General features: G+C 40.7%; 1 protein-coding gene across 1 annotated transcript in view; it reads left to right on the top strand.

The window, feature by feature from the left end:
* Window positions 1–16,329, top strand: part of ywhae1 (tyrosine 3-monooxygenase/tryptophan 5-monooxygenase activation protein, epsilon polypeptide 1) — a 29,746-nt gene extending 13,417 nt beyond the window's left edge. Inside the window, exons 3-6 of the mRNA XM_080427812.1 lie at window positions 3,604–3,710; window positions 7,288–7,494; window positions 13,181–13,317; window positions 16,164–16,329. Of these exons, the coding sequence (XP_080283938.1) occupies window positions 3,604–3,710; window positions 7,288–7,494; window positions 13,181–13,317; window positions 16,164–16,219 (507 nt within the window). The 3' untranslated portion in view covers window positions 16,220–16,329. The remainder of the gene's footprint in view (window positions 1–3,603; window positions 3,711–7,287; window positions 7,495–13,180; window positions 13,318–16,163) is intronic.
* The last annotated feature ends 2,056 nt before the right edge of the window (window positions 16,330–18,385 follow it).

Raw genomic sequence — 18,385 nt, 5'->3', positions numbered from 1 at the left:
CCTCCCATTCCGTATGATTTTACTGATGTTTGCACGCAACACTCCTGAAAATAAAGCATTGCATTGTGGGTCTGCCTACTATAGAAGCCACAAAGGGAGCTTACAGGCCATTTTTCATGCAAATCAATCAAGTCGCCTTAATTCAAGTAGCAGATGCCAAAAGGAAGGTGCAGTTCTGTGCTTTTGTCTCCGCCAGGCCGATGGCATGGTGGAGAGTATGTTTTCACTTTGTCCGTCCGTGTGTCCGTCCGTCTGTGAACACCTACCATTGGTCAAGCTTCACGTGACATCACAATATGTCATATAAATAGGTAAGACAGAGTTAATCAGGAACAGTACTTTCTTTTACCACCTCGCCTGGCGGAGACCTGCGCTCCGAGGAGCACATTTTCTCGTTTTATTATTATTTTAGGGGCATGTCATGTGATCTACCTGTGCAGATCGTGATCTACCTTTTGGGCCCCCCTGACCCCTGACCCCTGACCCTGCTCTAGACAATACAACACAGATTCTATGTGGGGTTCAGGTCACTTGTCTTGGTCAGTTAATCCAGTAAGACCAGGAAAGCATCTGTGTGTCATTTTAGATTTATTTGGCTATTCAAAAGTATCAGATCTACAAGCTCATAGCGCGGTGCTGAGCTACGAGCTTGTAGATCTGCTATTTTAAAAAAAAATCATGAACATGTGTGCTGTGCAAATCTTTGAATACATATTTATATATACATATACAACATTTGAACTCAAACTCTTTGCTTCTGGTGGTCCCTGGAACAACATATTTTCAGATGGGGATCCGCGGCCAAATACATATAATTTTGGGTGGTCTTTGACATGAAAAAGGTTTGAGAACCACTGATATATAGCAACATACGTTTAAAAAAAACTGTAAAAATATTTGCTTTAAATATATATATATTCAAAGATTTTTCATATCCTGATCTACAAGCTCACAACGCCTCACAGCGTTGTGAGCTTGTAGATCTGCTTTGTTCGGCTAATGTTGAATACGGACGCTAGGGTTCAAGTGATTGATGTAAAAATACATAATAATTCCAATCACACTCTGAGGACCCCCTGTAGTCACTCTGAGGACCCCCTGTAGTCACTCTGAGGACCCCCTGTAGTAACTGTGAGGACCCCCTGTAGAAGACCTGTGGTCTATAGGGTCCAGTAGTAAAAAACGATTCTAATCGTGATTCTAATGTTGGACGATTCTGAATCGATTCTGAATCGATTCAGAATCGATTCTCATTTTCCAAAAATCTTTTTATTTTTTTAAATTTTGTTTGTATTTTTGTATAATAAAATGGTGAAGTTCTGGGCGATTTTGAAAAGGAAGAAATAGTTTTTGAATTGAGAATCGTTTGTTTTGAGAAAAATCAGAAAAAATCTGAATTGTGACGCTAAGAATGTGAATGGATCCTTAATGTCCAGTCAGTGTTTAGTGAGGACACTGATCCTCTTAGTCATACTGCAGTGTCTCTCTCTCTCTCTCTCTCTCGTTGTTAGGAGGAATGTGAGCTGTCTCTCCTCGTGGGAGGGGCTCCTCGTGGGAGGGGCTCCTCGTGGGAGGGGCTCCTCGTGGGAGGGGCTCCTTGTGGGAGGGGCTCATGTCACAATCCTATATCCAGCTGTCCTGTAGGGGGCAGTGTGGACCACGGTCACTAACGTAACATACAGACCTGCGAGGCACCGTTGCTCAGATCCTAAACTAAACACTAAACACACTAAACACACCAAACACACCAAACACACCAAACACACCAAACACACCAAACACACTAAACACACCAACACTGGTCAGGGCTCTGCCGTCACTATAGACTCACAGATGAAGAGAGAGAGAGAGACAGGACAGTCATAGATGGAGAGAGAGAGACGGATGAAGAGAGAGAGACAGGACAGTCATAGATGGAGGGAGAGGGAGAGTCAGAGGTGCCAGATTGTGAGAGAAATAAGCAGCCAGGTCTATGAAAACAAGCCCACATGAGCTCTTCAAACCTGTACGTCTGCTATTTTCAAAAAAGATCCTGAGGAGAAAAGTGGAAAACGTTTTAAACATTTTAACAACACATCTGGTATGGGGGTCCCTGGCAGATAGTATAATTTCAGATGGGGGGGGGGTCCCTGACAGAATAAATACACATTCATTTGGGGGTCCTTACATGAATATGTTTGAGAACCACTAGTTTACTCTAAACAATAATCAACACATTTGGAAATGAGCCCCAAATGAGCAAAACTACACTTTAGAAAGCAGACCAACCCCCCCCCCCCCCAATAACCACCAATATGTATAAGAACCTTTACAGAATGAGTCACAGATACATCACAGTGTTCAATCTAAACTAAAACTACTGACCTAACCTGTTGTTGGACCCTTTTTCACTGACACACTGAGTGAAAACCACAGGTCTGTTTATCATCATGTATAAAAGCTGTTCATCCTCAGAGCTGGTCAAGGACCACAGTTCACCATTGGTAACCAATGGAGCTGATCTGTTCTGTACTGTGTTGTAATAACCGGTTCATTCATGTTTTATCAGGTTGTAATAACCGGTTCATTCATGTTTTATCAGGTTGTAATAACTGGTTCATTCATGTTTTATCAGGTTGTAATAACCGGTTCATTCATGTTTTATCAGGTTGTAATAACTGGTTCATTCATGTTTATCAGGTTGTAATAACTGGTTCATTCATGTCTTATCAGGTTGTAATAACTGGTTCATTCATGTTTTATCAGGTTGTAATAACTGGTTCATTCATGTTTTATCAGGTTGTAAGAACTGGTTCATTCATGTCTTATCAGGTTGTAATAACCGGTTCATTCATGTTTTATCAGGTTGTAATAACCGGTTCATTCATGTTTTATCAGGTTGTAATAACTGGTTCATTCATGTTTTATCAGGTTGTAATAACTGGTTCATTCATGTTTTATCAGGTTGTAATAACTGGTTCATTCATGTTTTATCAGGTTGTAATAACCGGTTCATTCATGTTTTATCAGGTTGTAATAACTGGTTCATTCATGTTTTATCAGGTTGTAATAACCGGTTCATTCATGTTTTATCAGGTTGTAATAACTGGTTCATTCATGTTTTATCAGGTTGTAATAACCGGTTCATTCATGTTTTATCAGGTTGTAATAACCGGTTCATTCATGTTTTATCAGGTTGTAATAACCGGTTCATTCATGTTTTATCAGGTTGTAATAACCGGTTCATTCATGTTTTATCAGGTTGTAATAACCGGTTCATTCATGTTTTATCAGGTTGTAAGAACTGGTTCATTCATGTTTTATCAGGTTGTAATAACTGGTTGATTCATGTTTTATCAGGTTGTAATAACTGGTTGATTCATGTTTTATCAGGTTGTAAGAACTGGTTCATTCATGTTTTATCAGGTTGTAATAACTGGTTGATTCATGTTTTATCAGGTTGTAATAACCGAATCATTCATGTTTTATCAGGTTGTAATAACTGGTTCATTCATGTTTTATCAGGTTGTAATAACTGGTTGATTCATGTTTTATCAGGTTGTAATAACTGGTTCATTCATGTTTTATCAGGTTGTAATAACTGGTTCATTCATGTTTTATCAGGTTGAAAATGAGCTGAAGTCGATCTGCTGTGACATCCTGGATGTTCTGGACAAACATCTCATCCCTGCTGCTGACACGGGAGAGTCTAAAGTCTTCTACTACAAAATGTAAGTCTGGCCTTCAACCCCCTAAACCCCTTACCCTAAACCTAACCCCTTACCCCTAACCCTAACCCCTTTAGCCTGGTAAACCCCCCTCCCTAAACCCTAACCCCTTTAGCCTGGTAAACCCCCCTCCCCTAACCCTAACCCCTTTAGCCTGGTAAACCCCCCTCCCTCCGGAATCTCCTTTCCATTTGATCTCAGGAATGAGTCTGGCCTACAGGCCCGTCTGGACGTTTCTCCACAGTTCATAACATGAACTGTCCTATCAGTGTCATCGCTCATTGTTCTGTGATTGACAGCGAAGGTTGGCCAATCAGGTGGCGAGTTCGAGTGGAACCGAGTGCAGCCTGAGTGCAGCCGACCAAAAACAAGCGGCAGCCATCTTTTCTCTCCGCAGTGTTTTCGACTCTTTTAAAACTTCAAAACGCTCTCAAACTTCTTTTTTTTTTAGGCACGGAATTTACTTATAAGATATCGTTCGGATAGAATGTAGTTGTTTAACTTCATATATGTGGTCAATTAATCATGACAGAGCCTATTTAAAAATACTAATTCAGAGAACCGGCAGGGGCGGGCAGTGACACGCATTGTATCCGAATAAAGCAACCTATTTTGGGCATGGCCCTTTCAGAAGTCCCCCTGCCCTGGTTCTGGGGAGAATGAACTGCTGATTGGCTGAAGGGGAACGAACTGCTGAAGGCAGGGGTTGTCAGTCAACGGTACTAATCCTGTAGGCCAGACTCCTTCCTGGAAAAAAATGTAAATGATTTTTCCGGAGGGAGGGGTTTACCCAGGCTATAACCCCTTACCCTTCAAACCTAACCCTAACCCTTCAAACCTATCCCTAACCCCTAACCATAACCCTTCAAACCTATCCCTAACCCCTAACCATAACCCTTCAAACCTATCCCTAACCCCTAACCATAACCCTTCAAACCTATCCCTAACCCCTAACCCTAACCCTTCAAACCTATCCCTAACCCCTAACCATAACCCTTCAAACCTATCCCTAACCCCTAACCATAACCCTTCAAACCTATCCCTAACCCCTAACCCTAACCCTTCAAACCTATCCCTAACCCCTTACCATAACCTCAGTAAAACTCTGCCTAAACCTAGCCATAACCCCATCCCTAACCTTAAAGGAGATTTCCGGACCATGTTTTCCTACCTTCATATGATGTTCTAGGAGGAGGAGGATACAGTAGAAATAATCCATAGTGAGTCACTGCAGCTAATAACCTGAGCGGACGCTCCATGCTCTAGAGCACATATTTTAATAGCTTTTTATGTATTTATTCTTTGGTGAGATGTGACGTTCATATTGACAGAAGGTGTTGGTCTTGAATGTGCCGGAAGTGTCTAGAGACGAGATCTCACCCTGTGACGTCATCCAAGTCAGAATGTAAACCATACGGAGGGACGCGTTCAAGACCAACACCTTGGAGAGTTAATGGACAGAAATCCTCCTTTAATCCCATCCCTGTAACCCTAACCCTGACCCTTGAACCCTAACCCTAACCCCTACTGGACACAACAGAGTCCAGGGTCTTAGACTGTAAGATCTAAACATAGTCCCCAGTCTCCACTTTTCACATGGGCCTTTTATAGCGCCACCAGGAGGCCGATTTGTGCAAAACACATTTTTGGACAGTACTCCTACAGATTTTGGCCAAAAATCCCGCAAATCGGTACACAGTATCTCTATAGTCATTAAAAGAAACGGCTCATTTCTGATTTTTCACATTCCATCCTGATTGGCAAAGAATTGGCTTTCAAAGTTTGCAAGAGTGCTCAGTTTTGAACAAAATGCCTCAAATCATGAACACAGCATGCAGTTTCGGTGAAATTTTGCACACATATTCCCATTAGGCAGAGAAAGAAATGCCACTTGAAAATGTTCAAATCAGCCTCATGGTGGCGCTGTAACAGGCCGATTCGTGTTTTTACCTATAACTGCACCGATCTGTGTAAAACTTTGTTTGTGCACTCCCTAGAGGTCAAGGAAAAACCTTTGCCCTGCATTTTTCACATCTGCCTTTTATAGCGCCACCAGGAGGCAGACTTATGTAAAACAAATGTTTTGATATTAAGCCTTCAGATTTGATCCAAATTTCACGCAAGTCGGTACACATGATCTCTATAGTCATGTGATCAAGATGGATCCGTTTCATTTTTCATATTCCATCCTGATTGACATGTCATGTTTGCAGGAGCGGTCCCGTTTTGAACAAAATGCCGCAAATCATGAACGCAGCGTCTGATTGCGGTGAAAGGCCTAAGAAGAAATGCCACCCTTTTCACATTGGCCTGTTATAGCGCCACCAGGAGGCCACAATAACATACGAAACGTATATTATAATGGATTAAATGTGTTATATTTGTCTGTGTTAAAGGAGAATTTTGGACTAAAGTTTTCTTACCTTTTCTATGACGTTATGATATCTTAGGATGAATGGTACAGTAGAAATTTTTCTTAACTCCACCCCTGAGCCGCCACAGCTTAAAAGGTGCGCGGATAGGCCTTAGGTTAGATCACATATTTAATAGCTTCTTTTTTTTTGCTGAGATCTGACGTTCATAGTGACAGAACAAAAAAAACAAAGAAAACAGAAGTCTCGCTAGACGAGATTGAAATCTCGAGATTTCAATCTCGTCTAGCGAGACTTGTTTTTTTGCATAGCGTTCTGTCACTATGAACGTCAGATCTCTCACAAAAAAAAGCTATTAAAATGTGATCTAACCTAAGGCCTATCCGCGCACCTTTTAACACATTGACTGCCAATCACGTAGATCTACGCGAACCGCTTTAAAGCCGTCACGTGCCAATCGCGTAGATCTACGTGAAGTTTTTTTTTGTCCAATTTCACCCAAAGACCAAGGAGATATGATTAGTTGAAGATCTAGACTCCTATCCACTTCAATTTTAACTTAAAACTTAAAAATGCTGTATTTCGGCTCCTGAGTACTTTTTTTTTTCCAATGAAAAACTCTGGCACTGGCTAAAAAAATATGAAAATAATTCTGGCAGTTAATGTGTTAACCCATATCTCCTTGGTCTTTGGGTGAAATTGGAAAAAAAAAATATTTAAAAATATTTTTCACTTCACGTAGATCTACGCGATTGGCACGTGGCGGCTTTAAATCGGTTCGCGTAGATCTACGTGATTGGCAGTCAAATGGTTAAGCTGTGGCGGCTCAGGGGTGAAGTTATGAAATGTTTCTACTGTACCATTCATCCTAAGATATCATAACGTCATAGAAAAGGTGAGAAAACTTTAGTCCAAAATTCTCCTTTAACAGGAAGGGAGACGACCACAGGTACCTAGCAGAGTTTATAACGTATTAAACGTGTTATATATCATGTTAAATGTGTTATATTATATTGTGTTAACAGGAAGGGAGACTACCACAGGTACCTGGCAGAGTTTATAACGTATTAAACGTGTTATATATCATGTTAAATGTGTTATATTATGTTAACAGGAAGGGAGACTACCACAGGTACCTGGCAGAGTTTATAACGTATTAAACGTGTTATATATCATGTTAAATGTGTTATATTATATTATGTTAACAGGAAGGGAGACTACCACAGGTACCTAGCAGAGTTTGCTACGGGTAACGACAGGAAGGAAGCAGCAGAGAACAGTCTGGTGGCGTATAAAGCAGCCAGTGACATCGCCATGATCGAGCTCCCCCCCACCCACCCCATCCGCCTGGGCCTCGCCCTCAACTTCTCTGTGTTCTACTACGAAATACTCAACTCACCAGACAGGGCATGCAGGTATGTACTCATACTCTTTAGAGTACTTATACTCTGTATTCTTAAGTACTTATACTCTGTGTTTTGCTACGAAAACCTCAACTCTCCCGACAGCCAGGTCGGGGTTAATTTCGTCGACTAAAAGTGCTGATAAAAAGTGTTCACGTAGTTTGCAGGTCTGGTATTTTCACCTTCTGTTGTACAGACTGTATGATTGATTGATAGATAGATCTCAGGGGTTGACACTAAGAGAGGTACTTGCCCGTCTGGTCAAGTACAGCTCATGTTCTACTTGCCAAGTTAATCACGCCCACTTGTAGAGCCATATGAAATCCATGTTAACGGAATCGCGGACGGAATCGCGGAAATGACCAATAAAAATGGAATTGGAATAAAACACGGAATATTGCAGAATTTGGAATATAAAAAATATTTGCGATAAAAAAATAAAATCCACGTAAAAATCGTCTTAGAAAGACGATAGAAATGATAATACATGGGCGACGCCATTTTGCGCATGCTCAGACCGAATTCCTTTGGGTAACATTTTTGCGTATAACACAACAAGGGCTGTTAGCGTCCGCGCAGTTGAAACGTGACGTGAGCAGACCTGATTGTATTGGTAACACATTTAACACACGTGAATTAAAAATAAACTCTGATTAATGTTGTTAGTGGTGTAAAATGCCACCAAAAAAGATACTGAAGCCTGCTGCAGGGCAACAGAAAATAGCAAGCCTATTTTGCTATTTTATATAGCACATTTTTACATGTATATAAAACAATAAAAATATACTATTTATATAGCCGTTTTTATATTTATATTTTGCTATATTAAAATAGCAAGCCTTTATTGGTGCTATTTAATTTACTTATATACTGTTCTATGTTTGCTTATACTTTGCACTGTTCTATGTTTGCATACAATATTAAAGTTATCAGATTTGGAATTGTGTAGATTTCTTTTAGAGACATGTATGGACTGTTATATCTTATTAAATTGTGGACATTTATTCATTTCCACTTACCAGACACTTTTTTTAATGGTAATGAGCATAAAAAGCAAAATACAGAATTCAGAAATATTAAAATGGAAAAAACTGAATTTGGGAAAAAATAAAACGGAATTGGGAAAAAAATAAAACGGATTTCATATGGCTCTACCCACTTGCCCGTAAGGTAAATCTTCCATTATAAAGGGTTAGGTACAATGTGCGCTCGTTGAACAAATTATTGTTAAATCCAATCAATAACAGAGTGTTGACAGTCTCTTGGAAAAAAATGAGTGCAACTGCTAGTTGTTAAAAAGGTAGCGCGGTGGCGCAGTCTGTAGCGCTGTCGCTTCACAGCTAGAAGGTCGTGGGGATGCTGTGGGCGCTGGGGGGCGTGTTCTCTCCTCCTCTCGTCATCAGCGCCCATACCCTAGGTGGGGTTGGTGAAAGGGCCTACTCTGTGTGGAGTTTAGTCCAGTAATATTGGCATTTGACCTCCCACTAATTGCAACAAAAACAAACTCAACTGATTTTGTGTCCTAAATATGTTCTGAATGAGAGGAAAAAAGTTGCAAGGAATTGCATGTAGGGAAATTTCAAAATGGCCGCCATCCACACTGTTATTACACATACAATTATATATCTTGAAAACCGAACACTGTATGAAGTCGACATTTGGCAGGTGTGTTGCTGAGGACCCAGAGAAATGCAGTATCAAGTTTGAACTTGTTTGGATGAGCGGTTCTTAAGAAAGCTGCAATTAAGTGGCCCATTCTAAACAGGCATATTAAGTATAGGCATTCTATGGATAATAACCTAGGACAAATTGCAACAGAAACTCTTTCAACTTTTTTTGTTTCATAAATATGTTAGTTATAACATATCAAAAGTCCTAAGAAATCCCAGAGGTGGAACCTATTGAAAAATGCTTAAATAGGTGACGTGCTGATGTCACAATTTCCCATTGACGCCCATGTTAAAAAAGATTTAAGCATGTTTCCTTGTCTAATTTCCACACAAAAGGTTCAATACTGTCCACTATCAACCAGAAACTGTGTTGGATGCATTACAGTGCTTGTTAAAAAAAAAGAAGAAGAAACTAATCTTAACCCTTCAAGCGCCATTTCTGTATGTTATGCATTATGCATTTGTATGCACTCTGTTTTCATGTTCATTTCATATACATTCTTATGTGAAGCACTGTGCATGTGATTTTGTTGATGTAAAGCACTGCATTTTGTTGTGAAGATACCATCTTCTCTGTTGCGAAGATGGTATGCCGCCGACACTGTCTTGCCAATGCTGAGCTACAAACGCCACCTGCGGAGGTAGGCTACCATGGTGCCCATGTCTTGGTTGAGACCGTCTTCCATCACCTTCAATTATAATTAGACCTATTTGATCCCATGGGAGAAATTAAGTTTCAGAAGTGTTCAGTGTATTGTCATCGGGACACATCAACAACTTGGCAGGGCCGGGAATCAAACTTGAGACCTTCTGCTTCTGAGGCTGGCTCTCTACCCATTCAGCTATGGCCATCCTGTTGGTCTTTGCTTCCATGTTAGTCATCTCAGCATGATGGCTAGGTCGTCCACATAACCATATTTTTTTCATGTTGTAAATGGTGCATTTGTATAGCGCTTTTATCCAAAGCGCTTTACATAGATTGTGCATTACATTCACCCATTCACACACACATTCATACACCGATGGCGGAGGAAACCATGCAAGGCACCAACCTGCTCATCGGGAGCAATTAGGGGTTCAGCGTCTTGCTCAAGGACACTTCGACACTAACTCTGGGGGAGCCCCCCAGCCCGGGATCGAACTGGTAACCTTGCGGTTTCCAGTTCACTCTACCCTGGCAACTCTACCCCTGAGCCACTGCCGCCCCATGTTGTATCTGGTAGGTCATAGATGTAGATGTTACAGCATTGAGGAGAGAACACACCCTGAGGAATACCATTCCTCAGTCATCTGAGCCAGCTGTTTTGGCCATTACTGGTCTGTAGAGTGAAGCTGCGGTTTGACAGCATCTCCATGATGAAGTTCACCATATTTCGATCAGGGATTGTCCTCCGAAACCTCAGGTGGAATTCACAGTGCCAGACAGTGCCAGACTATTTTCGGATTTAGTAATAAAAAAAAAAAATCAAAGTTCTGATTTCTAAAACATTTTAAATTCACCTCATAATAATAATATTAATAACAATAATAATAATAACTTTATTTCACTTTCATACAGAAAATGCAGCTTAAAGTGCTTCACATAAAAATGTATATGAAATGAACATTAGTTCATAACAATGCATAAAATGCAGCAATAGCACTCGAAGGGTTAAGGCTTTTTTTCTTTTTCTTTTTACAAGCGCTGTACTACATCCAACAGTTTCTGGTTGATAGTGGGCAGTATTGAACCTTTTTTGTAGAAATTAGACAAGAAAACATGCTCAAATCCTTTTTTAACACATTGAATGCCAAAAACGGTCCGGACCGTTTTTGAGGATCCAAACGAGAAGTGCCGAAAACGGTCCGGACCGTTTTTGACCCAATTCTATTTTTATACATGTGGGCCACGTGGGGCGCTAAAACGAAACTTTGACATCACCCAAGGAGTTTCTGAGAAGAAGAGGCTGGATCTGGCTCCATGTCAAAAATCCTTCCGGTCGGCGTTTTCAATGTTATCTCCTTGACTAAAAGCTTAATATCTCCATTTCTTTTTAACATGGTGAAAACGAGCCGTTTTCGATCGGCGATCACTCTGCAATGGAGGATCGCGTTAGAAATATTATTGTTCCAGGCGTTAGTCGGGACCCTCCGCCGTCTCGCACGCACGCTTTGTTTACATGCACTTCCGCGTCGGGGCTTCTACAGCACGAAACGTATAACGCAAGTGGATGGAAGAAATGCAGGCACTCAACGTATAATATTTTAATAAACCTCTGGCACCCAATGTGTTAACATGGGCGTCAATGGGAAATTGTGACATCACCTATTTAAGCATTTTGACATTTTGTAGTGTGATATTGTATGCGCATAATTTAATTGAGTTGTTTGACCAGTACTTGATCAGTTGTGTGATTATGTGATCATAATAAATTCTTGTCACTGAATTCTGTATCCTTGTTTTGCTACAAGGAACAAATATAGCATAGTCAAATCTAGCAGAAAGGGACAAAAAGCGTTATACTTACAGGTAATTTTCAAAACTTTCCCTTCATACGATTCCTTGCAACTTTTTTTCTGTGATTCAGGACATATTGAGGATACAAAATCAGCTGAGTTTGGTTTTGTTGCAATTAGTGGGAGGTTGACCCCTTTTTTGGCCTTAAATGCCTGGACTAGTTTGCATGTTCTCCCCGTGTCTCCTAGGGTAGTTAATACCCTCACAAAAACATGTAGTAATCCTGGTCTCTATACTGCCTCCCCCTGGTCAGCCGGGGCGCCTGATGGAGGGGAAAGGAACTGGTTGGAATAACGTGTTCCTTCCACGCGCTACGTCCTACCAGGAAAATCCTGGAGGGTGGCAGAGGGAGTGTAGCGCCCAGGATTACATAGACTGGGTGTAAAAAATGGGAGCCAATAATATGTAATGAAGACGGAATGCACTTCCCTGTCAGCCAACCTGAAAGCAAACTCCATTTGCCCCAACGTTTTATTTACTTGCCACGGGCAGTGGGGCAAACGTTAGCGCCAACCGCTGATGATTGATGGACAGATGAATGGATGTTCAGACTACGTTCACCACTGATCACCTAGATGTAGATCTGCTATAAGTCATGTGTCTGTCTGTCTGTCCTGACCTCTGCTGTGTTTTAACACATTAAGACACATTAACCCATTTACTGCCAATCACGTAGATCTACGCGAACCGCTTTAAAGCCGCCACGTGCCAATCCAATTTCACCCAAAGACCAAGGAGATATGATTAGTTGAAGATCTAGACTCCTATCCACTTCCTTGTTAACTTAAAACTTAAAAATGCTGTATTTCGGCTCCTGAGTACTTTTTTTTTTCCAATGAAAAACTCTGGCACTGGCTAAAAAAATATGAAAATAATTCTGGCAGTTAATGGGTTAAGGGAAGGGAACGCATCTCTGTGTCATTTTAAGATGTCTTTGGCTATTCAAAAAATAGCAGATCTACAAGCTCATAGCCGCACTATGAGCTTGTAGATCTGCTATTTCTTCTGAAAAATCTTTTGTGCAAATCATTGAATATATATATTTTTACTGATTTTGATTTTAACTCAAATCTTTGCTTCTGGGAGGTCCCTGATTACAACATATTTTGAGATGGGGGTCCGTGACCAAATACATATCATTGTGGGGGTCCTTGATATGAAAAGGTTTGAGAAATTACAGCAACAAGGTTAGGATTTAGAAGACATTTGTAGACAAATGAAAATCACCAGAAAAACCCCAGAAGCAAAGATTTGAGTTACAAGTGTTCGCTTTAAAGAATATATGTATTCATAAGATTTGCACACATTTTCACCATTTAAAAAAAAATAGCAGATCTACAAGCTCATAGTGCGGCACTCGGTGCCGCACTATGAGCTTGTAGATCTGCTATTTTTTGAATAGCCCAAAGAAATAAAAAAAATTACACAGATGCGTTCCCGATCTTAAAGGGTTAATTGGAGGCGTGTTTTAATTTGTCTGTCTGCTGTGTTTTGATTGGCTCCTCTGCTGTGTGTGTTGTCATGTGACCAGGTTGGCGAAGGCAGCGTTCGATGACGCCATAGCAGAGCTGGACACGCTAAGTGAAGAAAGCTACAAGGACTCTACGCTCATCATGCAGTTGTTACGCGATAACCTGACATTATGGACTTCAGACATGCAGGGAGACGGTAAGACCACTTCCTGTTTCATTAAGACCACTTCCTGCTTCACTAAGACCACTTCCTGCTTCATTAAGACCACTTCCTGCTTCATTTAGACCACTTCCTGCTTCATTAACACATTGAATGCCAATCGCGTAGATCTACGCGAACCTATTTAAAGCCGCAGCGTGCCAGTCGCGTAGATCTACGCGAACCGCCGATTCCCATTGATTTTGCCCCAGGTGCACTTTCCGAATTTTTTTGATCCATTTCCGTTTCCGGTTTCCGGTCGGAAACGGAATTATTCGGGTTCCGTTTTTTTCGATCGTATCCGCTTCCTGTCTGGGATCCTGTTTAAAACTCGATTTTCTCGGTTGTTGTTTTTCTCCTCGCTGATCACTGTTTACCGTTGATCGGCTGTATCTTCAAGATGGCGGCACGGATTTGGAAACTATTTTCGCTGGCCGTTTCTCACGGATCCGCCGTGTGTTTAGAACCAAATGAACGCGCACTTTTAACTTATTTAGCGAGGTCTGTGGCGACATGAAAAAAACAAAAAAACAACAATAAAACGCTGGCACTGGTGAGTACATTATGAGATTAAACTATGGAATGTGTTAAGACCACTTCCTGCTTCATTAAGACCACTTCCTTCCTGCTTCATTAAGACCACTTCCTGCTTCATTAAGACCACTTCCTGCTTCATTAAGACCACTTCCTGCTTCATTAAGACCACTTCCTGCTCCATTTCAAGGTATATAGAAAAGAAGGTAGAGTCAGCCTAGGGGCCGGGCAGACGCCATTGACGCTCAAAACTGTAACCGTAAGTTTGGTGAAATATATTGAAGTCTATGGCAGCCGGCTGGACCAGCTTATGAACAAACACTGAATGATTGAGTCCTTTGTCAGATAATGGGTTCAGGATGGAGGTCTTCACGGGTCAAATATAAATAAATACGTGACATTCTTACCCGGAACCGAATGGACCCGGGCCATTGTTAGAAATCTGAGTTCCGGACCCGAACAGTACCGAGTAGGGGTGGGACGATATGGGTATACGATACGATATGGCCACGATACGATATATATCACGATATTAGGCCCACGATAACAATATATATCACGATATTCGACGATGTTCGATATATTGCGATATCACGATATTCGATATATATTGCAAGAAATTTCACCAACGATATATCACGATATCTGAAAATATCGATATATTGCGATATCACGATATATTGCATGAAAATTCACCCACGATATATCACGATAGTCCTTGTATTCAATTCATAAACACATAAAATAGCACCAAACGGTTCAAAATCATCATGGGATCAGTAGGAAAAATAACGTATCACAAACTTAAAAAAAAAACGATATTTTCCGGCAGGATATCGATTATTTATCGCGGGAGAAAGTATCGCGATATATCGATATATCGTCCCACCCCTAGTACCGAGAGTTGTCGGACCCCGACCCGTATAGAACCGTGACATACAAGAACCGAACCCGTACATAACCCGAGGCCCCGAAATACCCGAACGCAAAATTGTTTGCCAACGTCGTTACTAGTTGTAGTTGTCCAGCGTTAAATAAGACTTGTTTCAAACTTTCTTACCTAAAGGTATAGCCTCCATGCTTGTGATGTATGTTCAGGGCCAGGGTGCTCATAACTTTTTTGGTCTAGTACTCAGAAGAGCACCTGGAGATGTTACTTGGTGCTTCTATAGTCCGTATTCACACGGGTGGCCATTTTGGAATTTAACATTGCGTTGCTGTGGCAACTGGGGTGGCAACTGGGGTGGCATTTCATTGACTTAATGGCAAGATGGCCGCTGTGGGAGTATGGTCTATTGTGCTTTGCAGAGTATACCGGTAACAACATGCTATGATATCAACTCGATTATTTTACCATTTTGAACCATTAACCAAAGCGTTACGTTAATCGACAATATTTGATATAACTGGCGTATATAAATGAGTGGGTCACATGTCCAAGGATCCGTCGGTGATGTCACATCACCGACGAATCCTTGCTATCTCTAAACCAGCTTTAAAGGATCTACACCATGAATTTAAAAAAAATATTTGATATTTAATATCATATGGTGTATGTCCCTCAAACCTTTTTCAAAAGGTTTGAGCCTAAATCATCACTCAGATATACTCATCCCAAGTCAATTGTCTCTGGCTTATACAGCACTTTCAGCTGCAATACCAAAACGTCCTCTTGGGCAGGGGGGTCTACTGAGCAATTCTGTCTGTTAATAAAAAATAAAAAAAATAAAAAAATAGAAAAATTCTGCATAAAAAGAAGCATCTAAGAAAAATACAAAATCGGAAAAAAAAACACTTTGAACATTTTTGAACAATTCCACCAAGTGTTTGAGGTGCCTGTTTCACCCACTTCCGGGGGGCGGAGCCAAAATCCGAGCCCGAAGTATTTGTTCGTAGACCCCCACTTAGGGGGGGTAGAAAAGGTTTCGGAGCGATTCGGGCACTTTTCATTTAACATTGGGTTTGCCATCATTAATGTTCATGACATCATAAACATTTCCATTCTGAGATCGCCTGTTCAGACACGCCCATTCTGGAAATCCATGAAATGAGAAGGAATGACTGAATTAAAAAAAAAACATTTTTTTGGGTACAAGAGACACTGGGGACCCCAAAAAATACAAAAAAACAAGAAAAAAGTGATTTTCATGGTGTAGACCCTTTAAAGCAGTGATAATAAGCAACCTTTTCAAGCCTTTTTATGTCTTCTCTCTCCATCCTGAATGAAGGGCCTGTTAAACTGACAGGTTGTTGGTTCTGTTCTATTCTGTTAAACTGACAGGTTGTTGGTTCTGTTCTATTCCCTGCAGGTGAAGAACAACCGAACAAAGAAGCTCTGCAAGATGTGGAGGACGAGAACCAGTGAGACTCAATGCCACGCCCACAACCACACACCCCTCCTCCTCCTCGTCCTGACACTCCTCCCACCTCCCCATGACTCCTCCCACCCACCTCCCTGTGACTCCTCCCACCTCCCCATCCCCTCTCTCCCCTCCCTCCTCCCCTCTTTAATAGTCTCTGGTCAGCAGACTTCTAGACCCATCAGGTTCTACGGAGTTTTATCAAGTTTATCTTTTTTTTTTCTCTTTTATTTAGTTTTTATTTTATTTTTTTATTATCCCTTTAATTCATTTCAAAATAAATAAAAAATACCACTTAATTGAGTCCTTGAATTACGTAGTTAGGAAAGGAAAGGATGCAAGGAGACGGTCCCTAGGGGGTTTGATTTCATGTCCCTGGGTTTTGATCTGGGTTTGATTTAATGTCCTGGTACAAACGAGGAGCTTCTCCAAAACCTTTTTCTTTTCTGTATCGGGTTTTGTTTTTTGTTTTGTTTTGTTTTTTTGTTTTTGTTTTTCCTCAATATTTTTATCAGTTGCTGGATGTATTTTGAGAATTTTTTCTTAATGTAATTACAGAAATTAACTTTTATTACTGATATGTCGGACTATTAGTTTATGGGAGCTATTTTATCTCTTTGTGTTTAGTTGAAATGTCGGAATGCGAATCATTTTACTTTTTTTGGGGGGGGAGGAGGGTGGGGCGAGAGGGGATGGGTGGGGGGGGGGGGCTAAATCAAAAAAAGAAAAGAAAAAAAAGTGCCCTTTTTTTTGTTAACTTTAGTTTATGGGAGGAAAGTTGGCAAAGTGTTGGTGATGATATCCACGTAGTGTTGGTGATCCAGCGTGTTGGTGATATCCACGTAGTGTTGGTGACTGATATCCACGTAGTGTTGGTGACTGATATCCACGTAGTGTTGGTGACTGATATCCACGTAGTGTTGGTGACTGATATCCACGTAGTGTTGGTGACTGATATCCACGTAGTGTTGGTGACTGATATCCACGTAGTGTTGGTGACTGATATCCACGTAGTGTTGGTGACTGATATCCACGTAGTGTTGGTGACTGATATCCACGTAGCGGCAAAGACGTTTTGCTTCAACTTTTATTTTCACCATGTTTTTTTTGTTGTTTTTTGTTATTTGTCTCTGGACTGTAAAACCTTTGTGCTGAAATACTGTAAGACTCTGTGTGCAACACGACAACATGCTGAAGGTTGTGTGGTGTAGTTTTATAAAACCACTGAAAAAAATACAAAACCCCTTAAATTCTAACGTGCGACACAGACTTCCACCTTCTGTTCTCAGTGACTACGGACCTGAGTTTACAGCCACCCGTACTTGGTCAGCTCTTTCTTTTTTTAGGGTTAGGGGTTCCTTAAACAGACACCCGCCACGATCTCTTTCGCCCTGAAATAGCCGATTTAGTCCAGATAAAAGTGAAAACGGTCACTTTTGTAAAAGACACATAAAATAAATTGGCCTAAAAAACAAACCAAACATCTCTTGACAAAGAGATGATAAATATATATTTAAATATATCTGGTTTCTTAGTTGCTTGCATGAGTTGACAAATATATTTCTGCTGCTTTTCCCGTCTTTAACTAAAACATCTCTGTATCACTTTTGTTGCTTTGTTTTGTTTTTTTTCTCCGTTTCTTTTCGTTTCATTTTGTGTAAGTACTGGATATCTGAGTGATGCCACAGACAGACAGACAGACAGGGGGATCTGTAATGTTCTTACTGAAAAACACAGCATGGAATTAACATTAAAAACAATCTAAATTAAACATTAAAACAAAACGTCTCGCTTTTGCTTCTCTTCATTGTAGCTCACAGCCTTTAAAAGGAGTAGTTCACCCTAGATGTTTTTTTTTCTATCAATTACCAACCTCATCAAGCCTTGAATTCATGGAGATTTGTTTGTTTTTGTCGCATTTCTGAGACAATAATGTGATGTCTCCTAATGTCTCCAGTAGGAGACTCCACCGGTCATCACGTTGTCTTGGGAATGCGACAAAAACATGAATGAATTCAAGGCTTTCATGGGGTGTTTAATTGATTGAAAATAAGTCACTTTTTTTGTGAACTACTCCTTTAAAGAGGTTTGTGTAGTGATGTACAGTAACTGCTATGATGTACAGTAACTGCTAGGATGTACAGTAACTGCTAGGATGTACAGTAACTGCT

The sequence above is a fragment of the Gymnoscopelus braueri genome, assembly GCF_963280865.1.
Source record: "Gymnoscopelus braueri genome assembly, chromosome: 5".
NCBI classification, from domain to species: Eukaryota; Metazoa; Chordata; class Actinopteri; order Myctophiformes; family Myctophidae; genus Gymnoscopelus; species Gymnoscopelus braueri.
Note: the sequence above shows the minus strand (reverse complement) of the source record. Positions and strands in the feature narration are given on the sequence as shown.